At 45.2% G+C, this 16,718-nt stretch overlaps 1 protein-coding gene across 4 annotated transcripts in view; it reads right to left on the bottom strand.

Moving 5' to 3' along the window:
* ttyh2 (tweety family member 2) overlaps nt 1-16,718 on the bottom strand; it is a 104,031-nt gene that overhangs the window by 59,598 nt on the left and 27,715 nt on the right. For all 4 annotated transcript variants that reach the window (XM_031804789.1, XM_020461114.2, XM_031804790.1 and 1 more), the window contains one exon: nt 11,443-11,615. In XM_031804789.1, the coding sequence (XP_031660649.1) occupies nt 11,443-11,615 (173 nt within the window). The remainder of the gene's footprint in view (nt 1-11,442; nt 11,616-16,718) is intronic.

A 16,718-nucleotide genomic window follows, 5' to 3' on the forward strand; every position in this document is an offset into this window, starting at 1 on the left:
GAATACAACAGGTAGACCTTACAGTGACATGCTTACTTACAAGCCCTTAACCGACAATGCAGTTAAGAAAATACCTTATAAAAAGGAAAAGATAAAAATAATAAATAATTATAGGGCAGCAGTAAAATAACAATAAGTGGGGCTATATACAGGGGGTTCCTGTATATATACAGGGGGTGGGGGATGCAAATAGTCTAGATGTTCAGGAGTCTTATTTCTTGGGGGTATAAGCTGTTTAGTAGCCTCTTGGACCTAGACTTGGTGCTCCAGTACCACTTGCCGTGCGGTAGCGGAGGGAACAGTCTATGACTAGGGTGGCTGGAGTCTTTGACAATTTTTAGGGCCTTCTCTGACACCGCCTGGTATAGAGGTCATGGATGGCAGGAAGCTTAGATGGCGATGTTCTTATAGGCACTATAGTATTGCCAGTGTAACAGTATAGCTTCCGTCCCCCTCCTCACCCCTACCTGGGCTCGAACCAGGAACACATCGACAACAGCCACACTCGAAGCATCGTTACCCATCGCTCCACAAAAGCCGCGGCCCTTGCAGCGCAAGGGGAATAACTACTCCAAATCTAAAAGCGAGTGACGTTTGAAACAGTATTAGCGCACACCCAGCTAACTAGCTAGCCATTTCACATTGGTTACACCAGCCATTAGGCTGATAGGCTTGAACTCATAAACAGCGCTGTGCTTGCGAAGAGCTGCTGGCAAAATGCATGAAAATGCTGTTTGAATGAATGATTACGGGCCTTCTGCTGCTCAGTCAAACTGCTCTATCAAAACAGACTTAATTATAACATAATAACACACAGAAATACGAGCCTTTGGCCATTAATATGATCGAATCCGGAAACTATCATTCCGAAAACAAAACGTTTATTATTTCAGTGAAATACGGAACCATTCGGTATTTTATCTAACGGGTGGCAACCCTAAGTCTAAATATTCTTGTTACATTGCACAACCTTCAATGTATGTCATAATTACGTACAATTCTGGCAAATTAGTTCGCAATGAGCCAGGCAGCCCAAACTGTTGCATGTACCCTGACTCTGTGTGCAATAAACGCAAGAGAAATGACACAATTTCACCTGGTTAATATTGCCTGCTAAACTGGATTAGTAGTTATAACTAGTGATTATGATTGATTGTTTTTATAAGATAAGTTTAATGCTAGCTACCAATTTACCTTGGCTTCTACTGCATTCGCGTAACGGGCAGGCTACTCGTGGAGTGCAATAAATACGGCTGCTAGAATCCTGACTAGAACCCAAAAAATGTGATCATATTACTCCAGTGCTAGCTTCCCTACACTGGCTTCCTGTCAAGGCAAGGGCTGATTTCAAGGTTTTACTGCTAACCTACAAAGCATTACATGGGCTTGCTCCTACCTATCTCTCTGATTTGGTCCTGCCGTACATACCTACACGTACGCTACGGTCACAAGACGCAGGCCTCCTAATTGTCCCTAGAATTTCTAAGCAAACAGCTGGAGGCAGGGCTTTCTCCTATAGAGCTCCATTTTTATGGAATGGTCTGCCTACCCATGTGAGAGACGCAAACTCGGTCTCAACCTTTAAGTCTTTACTGAAGACTCATCTCTTCAGTGGGTCTTGTCTCAGGATGGTACGTTGGTGGTTGAAGATATCCCTCTAATGGTGTGGGGGCTGTGCTTCGGCAAAGTGGGTGGGGTTATATCCTTCCTGTTTGGCCCTGTCCGGGGGTGTCATCGGATGGGGCCACAGTGTCTCCTGACCCCTCATGTCTCAGCCTCCAGTATTTATGCTGCAGTAGTTTATGTGTCGGGGGGCTAGGGTCAGTTTGTTATATCTGGAGTACTTCTCCTGTCCTATCCGGTGTCCTGTGTGAATTTAAGTATTCTCTCTCTAATTCTCTCTTTCTCTCTTTCTTTCTTTCTCTCTCTCGGAGGACCTGAGCCCTAGGACCATGCCTCAGGACTACCTGACATGATGACTCCTTGCTGTCCCCAGAGCACCTGGCTGTGCTGCTGCTCCAGTTTCAACTGTTCTGCCTGTGATTATTATTATTTGAGCATGCTGGTCATTTATGAACATTTGAACATCTTGGCCATGTTCTGTTATAATCTCCACCCGGCACAGCCAGAAGAGGACTGGCCACACCACATAGCCTGGTTCCTCTCTAGGTTTCTTCCTAGGTTTTGGCCTTTCTAGGGAGTTTTTCCTAGCCACCGTGCTTCTACACCTGCATTGCTTGCTGTTTGGGGTTTTAGGCTGGGTTTCTGTACAGCACTTTGAGATATCAGCTGATGTACGAAGGGCTATATAAATACATTTGATTTGATTTGATTTAGAGCATAGGACTAGTTAACTGTGCGGTTGCAAGATTGGAGCCCCTGAGCTGACAAGGTGAAAATCTGTCGTTCTGCCCCTGAACAAGGCAGTTAACCCACAGTTCCTAGGCAGCCTTTGAAAATAAGAATGTGTTCTTAACTGACTTGCCTAGTTAAATAAAAGGTATAAAAAATACAATTTTAAATAAAAAAAAATCTGAAATTGGCGCCCAAAAATACAGATTTACGATTGTTATGAAAACTCGTTCCTAATTAATCGGCCATTCCGATTAATCGGTCGACCTCTAGTCTATGGTATCTGGGATAATGCTGTTGATGTGAGCCATGACTAGCCTTTCAAAGCACTTCATGGCTACAGATGTGAGTGCTAGTGGTCAGAAGTCATTTAGGCAGGTTACCTTAGTGTTCTTGGGCACAGGGACTATGGTGGTCTGCTTGAAACATGTTGATATTACAGACTCAGACAGGGAGAGGTTCAAAATGTCAGTGAAGAGACTTGCCAGTAGGTCAGCGCATGCTCTGAGTACACGTCCTGGTAATCCGTCTGGCCCTGCGGCCTTGCGAATGTTGACCTGTTTAAAGGTCTTACTCACATCGGTTGCGGAGAGCGTGATCACACAGTCTTCCGGGACAGCTGATGCTCTCATGCGTGTTTCAGTGTTACTTGCCTCGAAGAAAGCATAGAAGTAGTTTAGCTCGTCTGGTATGCTCGTGTCACTGGGCAGCTCTTGGCTGTTCCTCCCTTTGTAGTCTGTAATAGTTTGCAAGCCCTGCCAGATCCGATGAGCATCGGAGCTGGTGTAGATTGATTCAATCCTAGTCCTGTATTGACGCTTTACCTGTTTGATGGTTCGTCGGAGGGCATAGCGGGATTTCTTATAAGCTTCCGGGTTAGGGTACCGCTCCTTCAAAGCAGCAGCTCTACCCTTTAGCTCAGCGCGAATGTTTCCTGTAATCTACGGCTTCTGGTTGGGGTATGTACGTATAGTCACTGTGGGGACGACGTCATTGATGCACTTATTGATGAAACCAGTGACTGATGTGGTGTTCTCCTCAATGCTATCGGAAGAATCCCAGAATATATTCCAGTCTGTGCTAGCAAAACAGTCCTGTAGTTCAGCATCTGCCTCATCTGACAACTTTATAGACCGAGTCACTGGTGCTTCCTGCTTTAATTTTCGCATGTAAGCAGGAATCAGGAGGATAGAATTAGGTCAAACGGATTTCCCTGCATTAAATGCAGTTTCCCTGCATTAAAGTCCCCGGCCACTAGGAGCACAGCCTCTGGATGAGTGTTTTCCTGTTTGCTTATGGCAGTATAGAGCTCATTGAGTGCGGTTTTAGTGCCAGCGTTGGTCTGTGGTGGTATGTAGACAGCTACGAAAAACACAGATGAAAACTCTCTAGGTAGATAGTGTGGTCTACAGCTTATCATGAGATCAAATCAAATCAAATGTTATTTGTCACATACACATGGTTAGCAGATGTTAATGCGAGTGTAGCGAAATACTCGTGCTTCTAGTTCCGACAATGCAGTAATAACCATCGAGTAATCTAACCTAGCAATTTCACAACAACTACCTTATACACACAAGTGTAAAGGGATGAAGAATATGTACATAAAATATATGAATGAGTGATGGTACAGAAAGGCATAGGCAAGATGCAGTAGATGGTATCGAGTACAGTATATACATATGAGATGAGTAATGTAGGGTATGTAACATATAAAAGTGGCATTGTTTAAAGTGGCTAGTGATACATTTTTCCATACATTTTTCCATTATTAAAGTGGCTGGAGTTGAGTCAGTATGTTGGCAGCAGCAACTCAATGTTAGTGGTGGCTGTTTAACAGTGTGACTAGGGTGGGCATTCTATGTCCTTTTTTCTATGTTTTGTATTTCTATGTCTTGGCCTGGTATGGTTCTCAATCAGGGACAGCTGTCTATCGTTGTCTCTGATTGAGAACCATACTTAGGTAGCTTTTTCCCCCACCTGTTTTGTGGGAAGTTAACTTTGACTTTGTTCAGGGCACATAGCCCAAAGCTTCACCGTTTGGTTTTTTCTTTGTTTTGTCGGCGTCATTTTTAATAAAGAGAAAATGTACGCTTACCATGCTGCACCTTGGTCCTTCAGTCAGCCGTGACAAATAGTCTGATGGCCTTGAGAAGCTGTTTTTCAGTCTCTCAGTCCCTGTTGTGATGCACCTGTACTGACCTCGCCTTCTGGATGATAGCGGGGTGAACAGGCAGTGGTTCGGGTGCTTGTTGTCCTTGATGATCTTTATGGCCTTCATGTGACGTCGGGTGGTGTAGGTGTCCTGGAGGGCAGGTAGTTTGCCCTCGGTGATGCGTTGTGCAGACCTTATTACCCTCTGGAAAGCCTTGCGGTTGTGGGCGGAGCAGTTGCCGTACCAGGCGGAGATACTGCCCGACAGGATGCTCTCGATTGTGAATGTGTAAAAGTTGAGTGCTTTGGTGACAAGCCAAATTTCTTCAGCCTCTTGAGGTTGAAGAGGCGCTGCTGCACCTTTTTCACCACGCTGTCTGTGTGGGTGGACCAATTCAGTTTGTCCGTTATGTGTACGCCGAGGAACTTAAAACGTACTTCCCTCTCCACTACTGTCCCGTCGATGTGGATAGGGGGGTGCTCCCTCTGCTGTTTCCTGAAGTCCATGAGCATCTCCTTTGTTTTGTTGACGTTGAGTCAGTGAGGGCCCTCACCTCCTCCCTGTAGGCCGTCTCATCATTGTTGGTAATCAAGCCTACCACTGTAGTGTCGTCTGCAAACTTGATGATTGAGTTGGAGTCGTGCATGGCCACGCAGTCGTGGGTGAACAGGGAGTACAGGAGAGGGCTCAGAACGCACACTGGGGCCCCAGTGATGAGGATCAGCGTGGTGGAGATGTTGTTAACCTCCCTAAACCACTTGGGGGCTGCCCGTCAGGAAGTCCAGTAACCAGTTGCACAGGGCGGGGTCGAGACCCAGGGTGGACCTATTGGGGCGGTAAGCAAATTGGAGTGGGTCTAGGGTGTCAGGTAGGGTGGCGGTGATATGGTCCTTGACTAGTCTCTCAAAGCACTTCATGATGACGGAAGTGAGTGCTACGGTGCGGTAGTCGTTTAGCTCAGTTACCTTAGCTTTCTTGGGAATAGGAACAATGCTGGCCCTTTTGAAGCATGTGGGAACAGCAGACTGGGATAAGGATTGATTGAATATGTACGTAAACACACCAGCCAGCTGGTCTGCGCATGCTCTGAGGACACGGCTGGGGATGCCGTCTGGGCCTGCAGCCTTGCGAGGGTTAACACATTTAAATGTTTTACTCATGTCGGCGGCAGTGAAGGAGAGTCTGCAGGTTTTGTTAGCGGGCCGTGTCAGTGGCACTGTATTGTTCTCAAAGCGAGCAAAGAAGTTGTTTAGTCTGTCTGGGAGCAAGACATCCTGGTCAGATACTCTACTTCAGGCGAGCAAAACCTTGAGACTTCCTTAGATATCGTGCACCAGCTGTTGTTTACAAATATAGATAGGCCGCCGCCCCGTGTCTTACCAGAGGCTGCTGTTCTATCCTGCCGATAGTGTATAACCCGCCACATGTATGTTATTAATGTCGTCATTCAGCCATAACTCTGTGAAATATAAGATATTACAGTTTTTAATGTCCGAATATACATGCTTTCAGTTTGTCCCATTTATTTTCCAGCAATTGAACATTGGCTAACAATATGGATGGCAAAGGCAGATTAGCGACTTGTCGACAGATCCTCACAAGGCACCCCGGTCTCTTTCCGCTAAATTTCTGTTTCTTTCTCCAGCGAATGACAGGGATAAGGGCTTGTCGGGTGTTTGGAGTATATCCTTCGTGTCCGACTCATTAAATATATATTTTTGGTCCAATTCGAGGTGAGTAATCACTGTTCTGATGTCCAGAAGCTCTTTTCGGTCATAAGAGACGGCAGCAGCAACATTATGTACAAAATAAGTTACAAACAATGCAACAAAAAAAAGCACGGTTGGTTAAGAGCCAATGAGAGCAAATAAAATGGCAGCCATCCTCTCCGGCACCATCACGCTTTTTTTTTATGTCACTACCATCAGACTATCACTACCAATACGTCATAATAAAAGTGTAATGCAATCAGTCACACAATTGATGTGAAAATAGAGAACTAGTCTGTCTACACGTATTAAGTATATTCACATAAGCTCTTTAAATCTCCCCCAGATACAAAGGGTCAATGTAACGGGATTACTATCTGTCCGCTACACCAGTTTCAAAACAAAAGGAGCCCCAATGTGTAACGTCTGCTTCTAACTCACGCTCTCAAACACGTAGATCCCCTGAACACAGCTCACTCTCCTGATCCCAATCACCTGAATTCTGATCACCTGTTCACACACCTGTATGTCATTATCAGACACTATTTAGTTCAGTTCTTTGAACCCCATCATTGTGAGGTATTGTTTGTTTTGTGACACACTTCTAGTTGGAGCACTGGGTTTCCCATCGTGTTCATTACACAATGACTCTCTCTAGAGACATCTATCTCATTTCAAACAGGCATTGAAGGAGACAACTAACCAGGATCTGGCCATTGTAATAATATTACGAAAGACTCCATCTATAGACAGCCCAGAGCCGAAGTCAGTCCACAACCTGGAGAACCCACAATAAGTATCACATTAGCTGCTAAGAGACTTAATTACTACGAGAATAGATGGCTCAATTGCTGTTTGTTTGGATGTATCTCAAATATTACCCTATTCCCTATACAGTGCACTACTTCTGACCAGAGCCATATGGGCCCAGGTCAAAAGTAGTGCACTACATAGGGAATAGGGTGCCATTTGGGACACACACTATTATCACATTTGGAAAAGACACTTAGCGAATCAGAGAGGATGATACAGACAACTCAAAGCAGTGTCGTCAGAGGAAAAAACACCCTCGTGTTTGACATTGAAGTATGTAATATTATAAAAAAGACTAACTGAAGCAACATTTCCATTCATGGAGGTCTGAAAAGGTTGCCTTTCATGTCTTCATTGATATCTGTTGCGACAGTCTTTTTTTATGTTGAAAAGTCTTCTAATGAGTGAAGCTAACATGTTCAGCCTTTTGTGTAAAAAATATATTCCTTTGGGACATCCCTTGTTTAACATGTTGTTACTCAAGAGCTTAAAGACACTTATCCTACCTTTGTCCAGGCCAGGGCTGATGGCTTGCATGCACCATCCCAAAATAATAATAACTTAATTAATTGTTAAAAAGAGAGGGAGTGATACAGATGACCCACTCTCCATTTTAGGCAACAGGCTTAAATAATGTTGTCACACGTAATGAAAATGTAAGTGTCTTTTAACTCAGTGTCTTCTGACTGCAGTACAGTTGATGAGACAAAGCAGGATATCTGAGTAGAGAGAAAACAGAGTAAATGTGTCAGACAACACAATTAACCGTGAACAACTAGGGTATAACTGTTCAGCCTTAAAGGGATAATCCACTGCCAGAAATAAAAATCATAAATCTCCGGGCAATTTGGTGAAAGAACATGTTCCATCAGTGGGTAAAATAAAAAAAATCCCCATAATTGATCTTCTAATTGGTCCGTATGTGAAAATCAGATAATCGTGTAGGAACGCATCATAGTGACAATCTTCGTCACTGGAGATAGGGGATAACACACTGTCACGTTTCATAACGCTTGAAAAACAATGACCTCCATTCCACGTCACCAAATCAGCCAATAGATAGTATGGGCCTACTTGTGTAGAACACATCCATCTGTTTATATCCTCATGGCAAAGTATATATTTCTCTTAGATGTGCTCAATCTAAGTGTACCAAATTATTCAACTCCGTTTCTCCGTGTAGCAATGGGCCCTGTGTCTGTCTGTGGGAAACAGAGATAATACAGAAAGGAGGAGATAGGTATCACATTGGGCAATGAATGGAGAAATGCCCCACCCAACTGGCTGTCGACCCATCGCATTCACGTTGTCATGCTGCGTCACGCAGTTGCTAAACTAATCGTCACGCAATCCCTTTTCAAAGTCAGAGTATGAGTCTAGAAACCTGCCTATTTTCCTCGAAAGTACGTAATGTCATGATTCCAAAGGTATACGATATTACAGAGAACAAGTTAATTATCTCACATCTTGGAAAAGATTTGCAATGTTGTACTTCTTGTTCATGAAATGCATGCTAATGTTCATTTTTTGAGCTAGTGCTCAATAGTTTCCCATTCACTCATTGAAAGAGAGCTCTCCTTGTCTCAGAATCTTCCAGAAGGCACCGCGCGGCCCAATGACAACGCATGGGCCACATATACAATGGGCATTAATAGGATTCTAATGGAGTTTCCCATCTCCTCAAAGTATCTCTGTGGGAAAGGAACATACTCTGCCCTCACTCTGGGCAGAGACTAACTGCAAGCATTGTGGGATTTAACACTATTTCACACTTTTAATCAAAGGAATTAGTGGTTTGGGGTGGATTATCCCTTAAAGTGGTGTCAGTGTGGTTTAACAATATAACCTAGCCGAGAGACAATGAGATTCATTATTGTGGCTCTGTTTGTGTCTTTATCAACAGCAGTGAACTGAAAGAGTTAAATAAGGTATCTGTTAACATTGATCACCCTACTGCACTTAATGTGTGTGTGGGTGTGTGTGTGTGTGTATATTTATGTACAGTGCATTCGGAAAGTATTCAGACCCCGTGACTTATCCCACATTTTTCTACGTTACAGACGTATTCTAAAACTGATTAAATACAAATCCTAATCAATCTACACACAATTCCCCTATAATGACAAAGTAAAAATAGGTTTTTAGAAATTTTGCAATTCAAAATAAAAAACAGAAATACCTTGTTTACATAAGTATTCAGACCCTTTGCATTGCTCATCCTTGAGATGTATCTACAACTTGATTGGAGTCCACCTGTGGTAAATGCAATTAATTGGACATGATTTGGAAAGGCACACACCTGTCTATATAAGGTTCCACAGTTGACAGTGCATGTCAGAGCAAAAACCAAGCCATGAGGTTGAAGGAAAGTGCCGAGACAGGAATGTATCGAGGCACAGATCTGGGGAAGGGTACCAAAAAATGGCAGCATTGAAAGTCCCTAAAAAAACAGTGGCCTCTATCATTCTTAAATGGAAGAAGTTTGGACCCACCAAGACCCTTCCTAGAGCTGGTCGCCCGGCCAAACTGAGCAATCGGGGGAGAAGGGCCTTGGTCAGAGGAGGTGACCAAGAACTCAATGGTCACTCTGACAGAGCTCCAGAGTTCCTCTGTGGAGATGGGAGTACCTTCCAGAAGGACAACCCTCTCTGCAGCACTCCACTAATCAGGCCTTTATGGTAGAGTGGCCAGACAGAATCCACTCCTCAGTAAAAGGAACATGACAGCCCGCATGGAGTTTGCCAAAAGGCACCTAAAGATTCTTTGGTCTGATGAAACCAAGATTGAAATCTTTGGACTGAATGCCTGAAACCTGGCACCATTCCTACGGTAAAGAATGGTGGTGGCAGCATCATGCTGTGGGGATGATTTTCAGCGGCAGGGACTGGGAGACTAGTCAGGTTCGAGGGAAAAATGAATGGAGTAAAGTACAGAGAGATCCTTGATGAAAACCTGCTCCAGAGTGCTCAGGACCTCAGACTGGGGTGAAGGTTCACCTTACATCAGGACAACGACCCAAAGCACACAGCCAAGACAAGGCCGGAGTGGTGTCTGGTCAAGTCTCTGAATGTCCTTGAGTGGCCCAGCCAGGGACTTGAACCCGATTGAACATCTCTGGAGAGACCTGAAAATAGCTGTGAAGTGACACTCCCCATCAAACCTGACTGAGCTTGAAGTGATCTGCAGAGAAGAATGGGAGAAACTCCCCAAATACAGGTGTGCCAAGCTTGTAGCGTCATACCCAAGAAGACACAAGGCTGTAATCGCTGCCAAAAGTGCTTCAACACTAAAGGGTCTGAATACTTACGTAAATTTGATATTTCAGTTTTACATTTTTAGAATTTTGTAAAAATGATGGGGTATTGTGTATAGATTGATGAGGAATTTTTTTAAAAAATACATTTTATAATAAAGCTGTAACGTAACAAAAATAGGTCTGAATACTTTCTGTGTGTGTGTGTGTGTGTGTGTGTGTGTGTGTGTGTGTGTGTGTGTGTGTGTGTGTGTGTGTGTGTGTGTGTGTGTGTGTGCGTGTGTGTGCGTGCGTGTGTTTGTGTGTGTGTCTGCAGCATGGCTGACGGGAGGAAATGCCAGTGACCAGCATAACTCAATAAGAGCAGAGCACTGGGCTGAGATGATGACTGTCACGAGATGGAGGACACAAGTGCCCACTGCTCCAAACAGATTCAATTAGGGCACTTTGTGCGGACGACCATCTCGGATTAATCCCTAATGACACCCTATTCCCTACATAGCGCACTACTTTTGGCCAGAGCCCTATAAACCCCATCAAAATTATTTGACTAAATAGGGAATAGGGTGCCATTTGGGACACCTTATCAATACAGATCAGATGATGTAACCCACATGCCAAGGGGTTCCCCGCAGACCCTATTGGCAGACAGATTCTATTAGATAATTTAAGCCTTTGTAAAGTTTTACCACAAAGAGAGTGAGGTAGTGAAATGTTCTTTGAAGAACATTTTTGTTTGTCTCCTTGTCTTTGATCAAAGGGAATTCTTTCAGCTTATGTCATTCTAAGTACTTCCCTTGATATATAACAACATTGATGAGGGGAAACAACCCACTGGGTACAGATGTCAGTTGAACTTCTAGTTTTGATTTACATTTGGTTGAGTTGTCAATTAACGTGAAATCCACAGAAAATGTCACCATGTCATTGGATTTAGGTTCAAAGTTGGGTGAAAAAAGATGAAATTCCCTTACACGGATGACTTTTATTAATGAAACATTTGGAGTGCTGCCGGCCGCCTACCTACCCTATTGTCTGTGGACATTTTCTATTTTCTCAGGACTATGAGCCCGCCACTAGTCCCATAACAGACTACCATGACATAGGTGACTGTACACAGACTGTAGGTGGGTTAGTAATTGTAATAGTGTCTTTCTCACCAGCTGATGAGTCCAGCGACGACGGCGGACCAGGTGACACAGCAGGAGTTGGGCCTCTTGCTCTCCTCATCCTCGTCTTTCCGACAGCAGCACAGACAGCTCAGGTAGATAGCCAGACAGAGCAGATTCAGGCCCAGGCCCGCAGCCGCCACACAGCCCAGGAAGATTAACGACTATTGGGAGAGATGGAGAGAGAGCAAGAGAGACGGGGGGGGTGATAGAGGATAGAGATAGAAAAAGAGAGACATATATATATATATATATAGAGAGAGAGAGAGAGAGAGAGAGAGAGAGAGAGAGAGAGAGAGAGAGAGAGAGAGAGAGAGAGAGAGAGAGAGAGAGAGAGAGTTAAATAACTGGATATCAATGTCAATGTCAATAACAGAACACACAGTAGAAGGTATCCTCAACCTCGGGACTCACTCTGCATGGCAACTCATTCACTACAGCTATTTTAGATGTAATTTCTTTGAGCATTTGTTCAGTTTGCATACTGATGCATAGGTACATCAAACACACAGCATCAGCATTGACACTCATCACTCTCTGATCCTTTGAGGATCCAGATAAAGATTGAATGAAGCTTGAGTGATGACAGTCAGAGAACACAGATACACAAAGAATTTGAACAAACACAATTTTGATTAACTCCCATATCTATTGGGTGAAATACCACAGTGTGCCATCACAGCAGCAAGATTTGTGAAAAGGGCAACCAGTTAAGAACAAACACCATTGTAAATACAACCCATATTTATGTTTATTTTTTTTTCTTTTGTACTTTAATTATTTGCACATAATAGGACATTTGTAATGTCTTTATTCTTGTGGAACTTTTGTGTGTATAATATTTACTGTCCATTTGTATTGTTTATTTCCCTTTTCTTTATTATCTAGTTCACTTTCTCTGGCAATGTTAACATATGTTTCCCATGCCAATAAAGCCATTAAATTGGATTGAAATGTAATTGAATGAGGAGAGCAAAGTATTCTGCATAAATGGCACATCATTTGAATGTGTGATTTATGAATGTGTGTGGATAAGAGGAGGAGAAATGTAGTCATGAACCTGTGAGAGGAGATGAGAGGAGATGAGGGGAGAGGAGTGGAGAGGTGGGGAGAGGAAATGAGAAGAGATGAGGAGTGGAGAGGTGGGGAGAGGAAATGAGAAGAGATGAGAGGAGGGGAGAGGAGATGAAAGGAGGGGAGAGGAGAGGAGGGGAGGGGTGAGTAGAGAGGATAAGAGAGTAGGGGAGGGGAGGGGTGAGTAGAGAGGATAAGAGAGTAGGGGAGGGGAGAGGAGATGAGAGGAGGGGAGAGGAGATGAGAGGAAGGGAGAGGAGATGAGAGGAGGGGAGAGGAGGGGAGAGGTGAGTAGAGAGGATAAGAGAGGAGGGGAGAGGAGATGAGAGGTGGAGAGAGGAGATGAGAGGTGAGTAGAAAGGAGAAGAGAGGAGGGGAGAGGAGGGGTGAGGAGATGAGAGGAGGGGAGAGGTGAGTAGAGAGGAGAAGAGAGTAGGGGAGAGGTGAGTAGAGAGGAGAAGAGAGGAGGGGAGAGGAGGGGAGAGGTGAAGAGAGCAGGGGAGAGGTGAGTAAGAGAGGAGAAGAGAGGAGTGGAGAGGTGAGTAGAGAGGAGGGGAGAAGAGGGGAGAGGTGAGTAGAGAGGAGAAGAGAGCAGGGGAGAGGAGATGAGAGGTGGGGAGAGGAGATGAGAGGAGGGGAGAGGTGAGTAGAGAGGAGAAGAGAGGAGGGGATGGAAGGGGAGAGGAGAGAAGAGGAGGGGAGAGGAGATGAGAGGAGGGGAGAGGTGAGTAGAGAGGAGAAGAGAGGAGTGGAGAGGTGAGTAGAGAGGAGGGGAGAAGAGGGGAGAGGTGAGTAGAGAGGAGAAGAGAGCAGGGGAGAGGAGATGAGAGGCGGGGAGAGGAGATGAGAGGAGGGGAGAGGTGAGTGGAGAGGAGGAGAGAGGTGTGGAGAGGAGGGGAGAGGTGAGTAGAGAGGAGAAGAGAGGAGGGGAGGGAAGGGGAGAGGAGATGAGAGGAGGGGAGAGGTGAGTAGAGAGGAGAAAAGAGGAGAGGTGAGTAGAGGAGGGGAGAGGAGATGAGGGGAGGAGCATAGAGGTGAGGTGAGAAGAGAGGAGAAGAGAGGAGGGGAGAGTAGAGAGGAAAAGAGAGGAGATGAGAGGAGATGAGAGGAGGGGAGAGGTGAGTAGAGAGGAGAAGAGGATCCCTTCTTCCTTCAGTTTCATCTGGGGAGCAGGTGCTTTCTCATACCCCTCTCTTATTCCTTTCCCATCCCTCCTCACTCCCTCACACCATCCCTCCCTCCTCCAGAGAGAGGTGAAGGGGATGGGACAAGAATAGCTACACAGACAGCAACCCAAGACAGCAATAGTATTATTTGTTGTTACATATTATTATGCCTCTTTCTCTGTCTCACCCTTTTTGTCAATCTTACGTTTGTCTATCTGTCTGTCCGTATGGCAGTATGTCTGCCAGCCTGCCTGCCTGCCTGCCTGTATGTCTGTTTGCCTTTCTGCCTGTTTGCCTTTCTGCTTGTCTTCCTGTCTGTCTGCCTGTCTGTCCATAGCCATCTGTCTGTTTACGTGCTGTGATGATGTCACCTGTTCTGTAATACTATTGAGGGCATTATAGTTAGAGCTGTTCTGAATGTAAGCTCATAACCATAATACCTCAATGCGTACAGTATGCATACATACCAGGCTAGTTATCTTAATTCCTCACGCCTCTTTGCATCCTGATTAATCCCCATTATGCCCCGTCTTCCTAATCCTCCAACCTCACCTCCATCTGTTGAGGAGTGAGGGAGGGATGCCTGATGCCTCATGTCCAATTTTCATGGCTACATGCCTCTCCTGCAGAGAGGGGGAGGTAAGGGGAGAAAGGGCTCATCTGGTGAAATCAATACCCAGCTATAAAACATAGGCTGTATTCCAAATGGCACCCCATTCTGCACGTAGTCCACTATTTTTGATCAGAGCCCTGTAGTCCACTATATAGGGGTACCATTTGGGATGCCACCATAGAGGAAGTGTCCAGAGGGGGCCAGTTCAATCAAAAGACCATAGGACCCTCATCACCATCCCCCTTTTCTTACCCTTCTGTCATACTGCCCACCCATCCCCTGTAGAACAGGGATGGGCAACTTTGATGGGGGTGGGGACCACAAAATGTGAACTCTTCATGAGGGGCCGCAGATGCCCATCCCTACCGTAGAACATGTTTGATGATAGATGTGTGAGCATGTGTGTAGAGAGAAACAGTCTGTTCGCTGTAGCACAGATGTTTGTTGGTGTCTCTGTGTGTGTGTGGTCAAAAAAAAAGCCGCCCACTTAACTTAAATGGGTTAAAAGGTGCTCTTGGTAAAACAAATCAAATCGGACCCTGGTTAGGTTAAGGGTGGGGGTTGGATGGGGGTGATGACCCTGAGTGCGGGAGTGACTTGGAGGTGGAGGGTTAACCACCCTGGAGTGAGAAGTACTCAAAAGGGGGATGAGAGAAGATGGAGGGGGTCCTACAGTGCATTTTAGGTGAGGATATTAGATGAGATGGGGGCTACAGGAGGGCTGTTGGGGTGAGATTATGGGGGAGGGGTCAGAATGAAACCACTTGGCTGGGAGATGGGAGTTGGGAAGGGGCAAATGAGCTCCACTAACCTTCCCCCCGCCCCCCTTCACATCGCCATGGCAACGGCCAGGTTTGGTAGTTGCCCTTGGTCTCTGTCGAGGGAGCACTGAGGATGAGTGAAAAGGGGAATTATCACTCCCAGCCTATTTGAATTAAGCAGCATGTGACAGGCAGCCCTGCTGAAGCCACACACACTGCATCTTGTGATTCCTCTTGAGCAAACAGGGAGGTACGGAGGTAAGGAATGAATAGGCCTATGTGGTGGATGACAGAAAATAAAAATGCAGAGAGAGAGAATATGGAACGTGGTGAGGATAGGGCTAAGAGCTATAAGGCATTCAATTAATAAACTAGGATATTATGAAGAGTTGGAGAGTTGATTCAGCGTCTGTACTCACGGTTTTAACAAAATCACTCCCCACTCTCTCTTTCTCTGTCTCCCTTTCTCCTGTCATTTCTCTCATGTAAAAGAGTGGGGGCGGAAAAATACATACATCAACTGTATTCTGCACTGAGCTGGGAAATACACACACACACACTGCATATGTTTTACTATCCTTGTAGGGACCTAAATTCAAAATTCTATTTTCCCTAAACCTCACTCTAAACCTAACGCCTATCTTTGTGGAAACTTTTGGGGATTATTGGTACCCCCCCCCCACACACACACACACTGAGAGAAGAGACCATCACTAACCTCCACAGAGGCATCAGAGTAAAACGTAATTTTATAGTAAATAGCTTGATCATTCTCCCTGAAGACACAATTTATCACTCTCAGGCCAGAAACACACACCATTATTCATACAAAATATTTTAGACTGATGCAACCATTTTACTCCAATGTGCTACGTTTCATCCATCATTTGTAACTTGTTTTACTACAGAAATAAACGCAGAGGTGAGCATCGATGGGTTTGCTTTGCAGAGCTCAGAGCTGCCCCAGTTTCTACTGGGCTTGGACTAAGCAGGCAACACCCTCCTTCCTCCACTCACCCACCACCACCACATCCCCACTTTTTGTTTCTACCTCATCCCTTGATGGGGGGAGGGGGGGACTTGGAGGCAGTGATGGAGGAGAGGAAGATAGGAAGATGTAGCTCAGCAGAAATGAATTCCCAGGGAGAGAGGGAAGGAAGGGAGGAGAGGGGGTGGAGGAGGGAGTAAAACATAATATTGGATGATGAGTATAGAAAAACAACATGGTGTATGGAGAGATGAGAAAGAGAGAATGGGTAGAGGAGAAAGAGAGAGAATGGGGTATAGGAGAAAGAGAGAGAGAATGGGGTAGAGGAGAAAGATAGCGAAAGAGAGGGGGGGGGGGGGCAGGAGTCGGCCATGATAAGGACACGGGAGAACAAAAGAGGTGCTTCAGCCACAGCAACGACTAGCCTAACTAACTAATAACCGATTGCAGTTTCTCAGCATCGTGACCGACAATTTGGATAATGCAGTCTGGTTTCGTCCATTCATTCCTGTCAGGTTAACTGACTTGACGTCGAGAGCAGTCTTGCTATAAGTACCACTCCCAGTCCCAGCTGAGACAGACAGACAGCCTTTTCAGCCGTCCATCACACACCTTCTTGAATAGCCTCAACCATTTACAGGCTGAGGCTGGACGGGAACAGTTTG

This window comes from Oncorhynchus kisutch, linkage group LG25 (assembly GCF_002021735.2).
Source record: "Oncorhynchus kisutch isolate 150728-3 linkage group LG25, Okis_V2, whole genome shotgun sequence".
NCBI classification, from domain to species: Eukaryota; Metazoa; Chordata; class Actinopteri; order Salmoniformes; family Salmonidae; genus Oncorhynchus; species Oncorhynchus kisutch.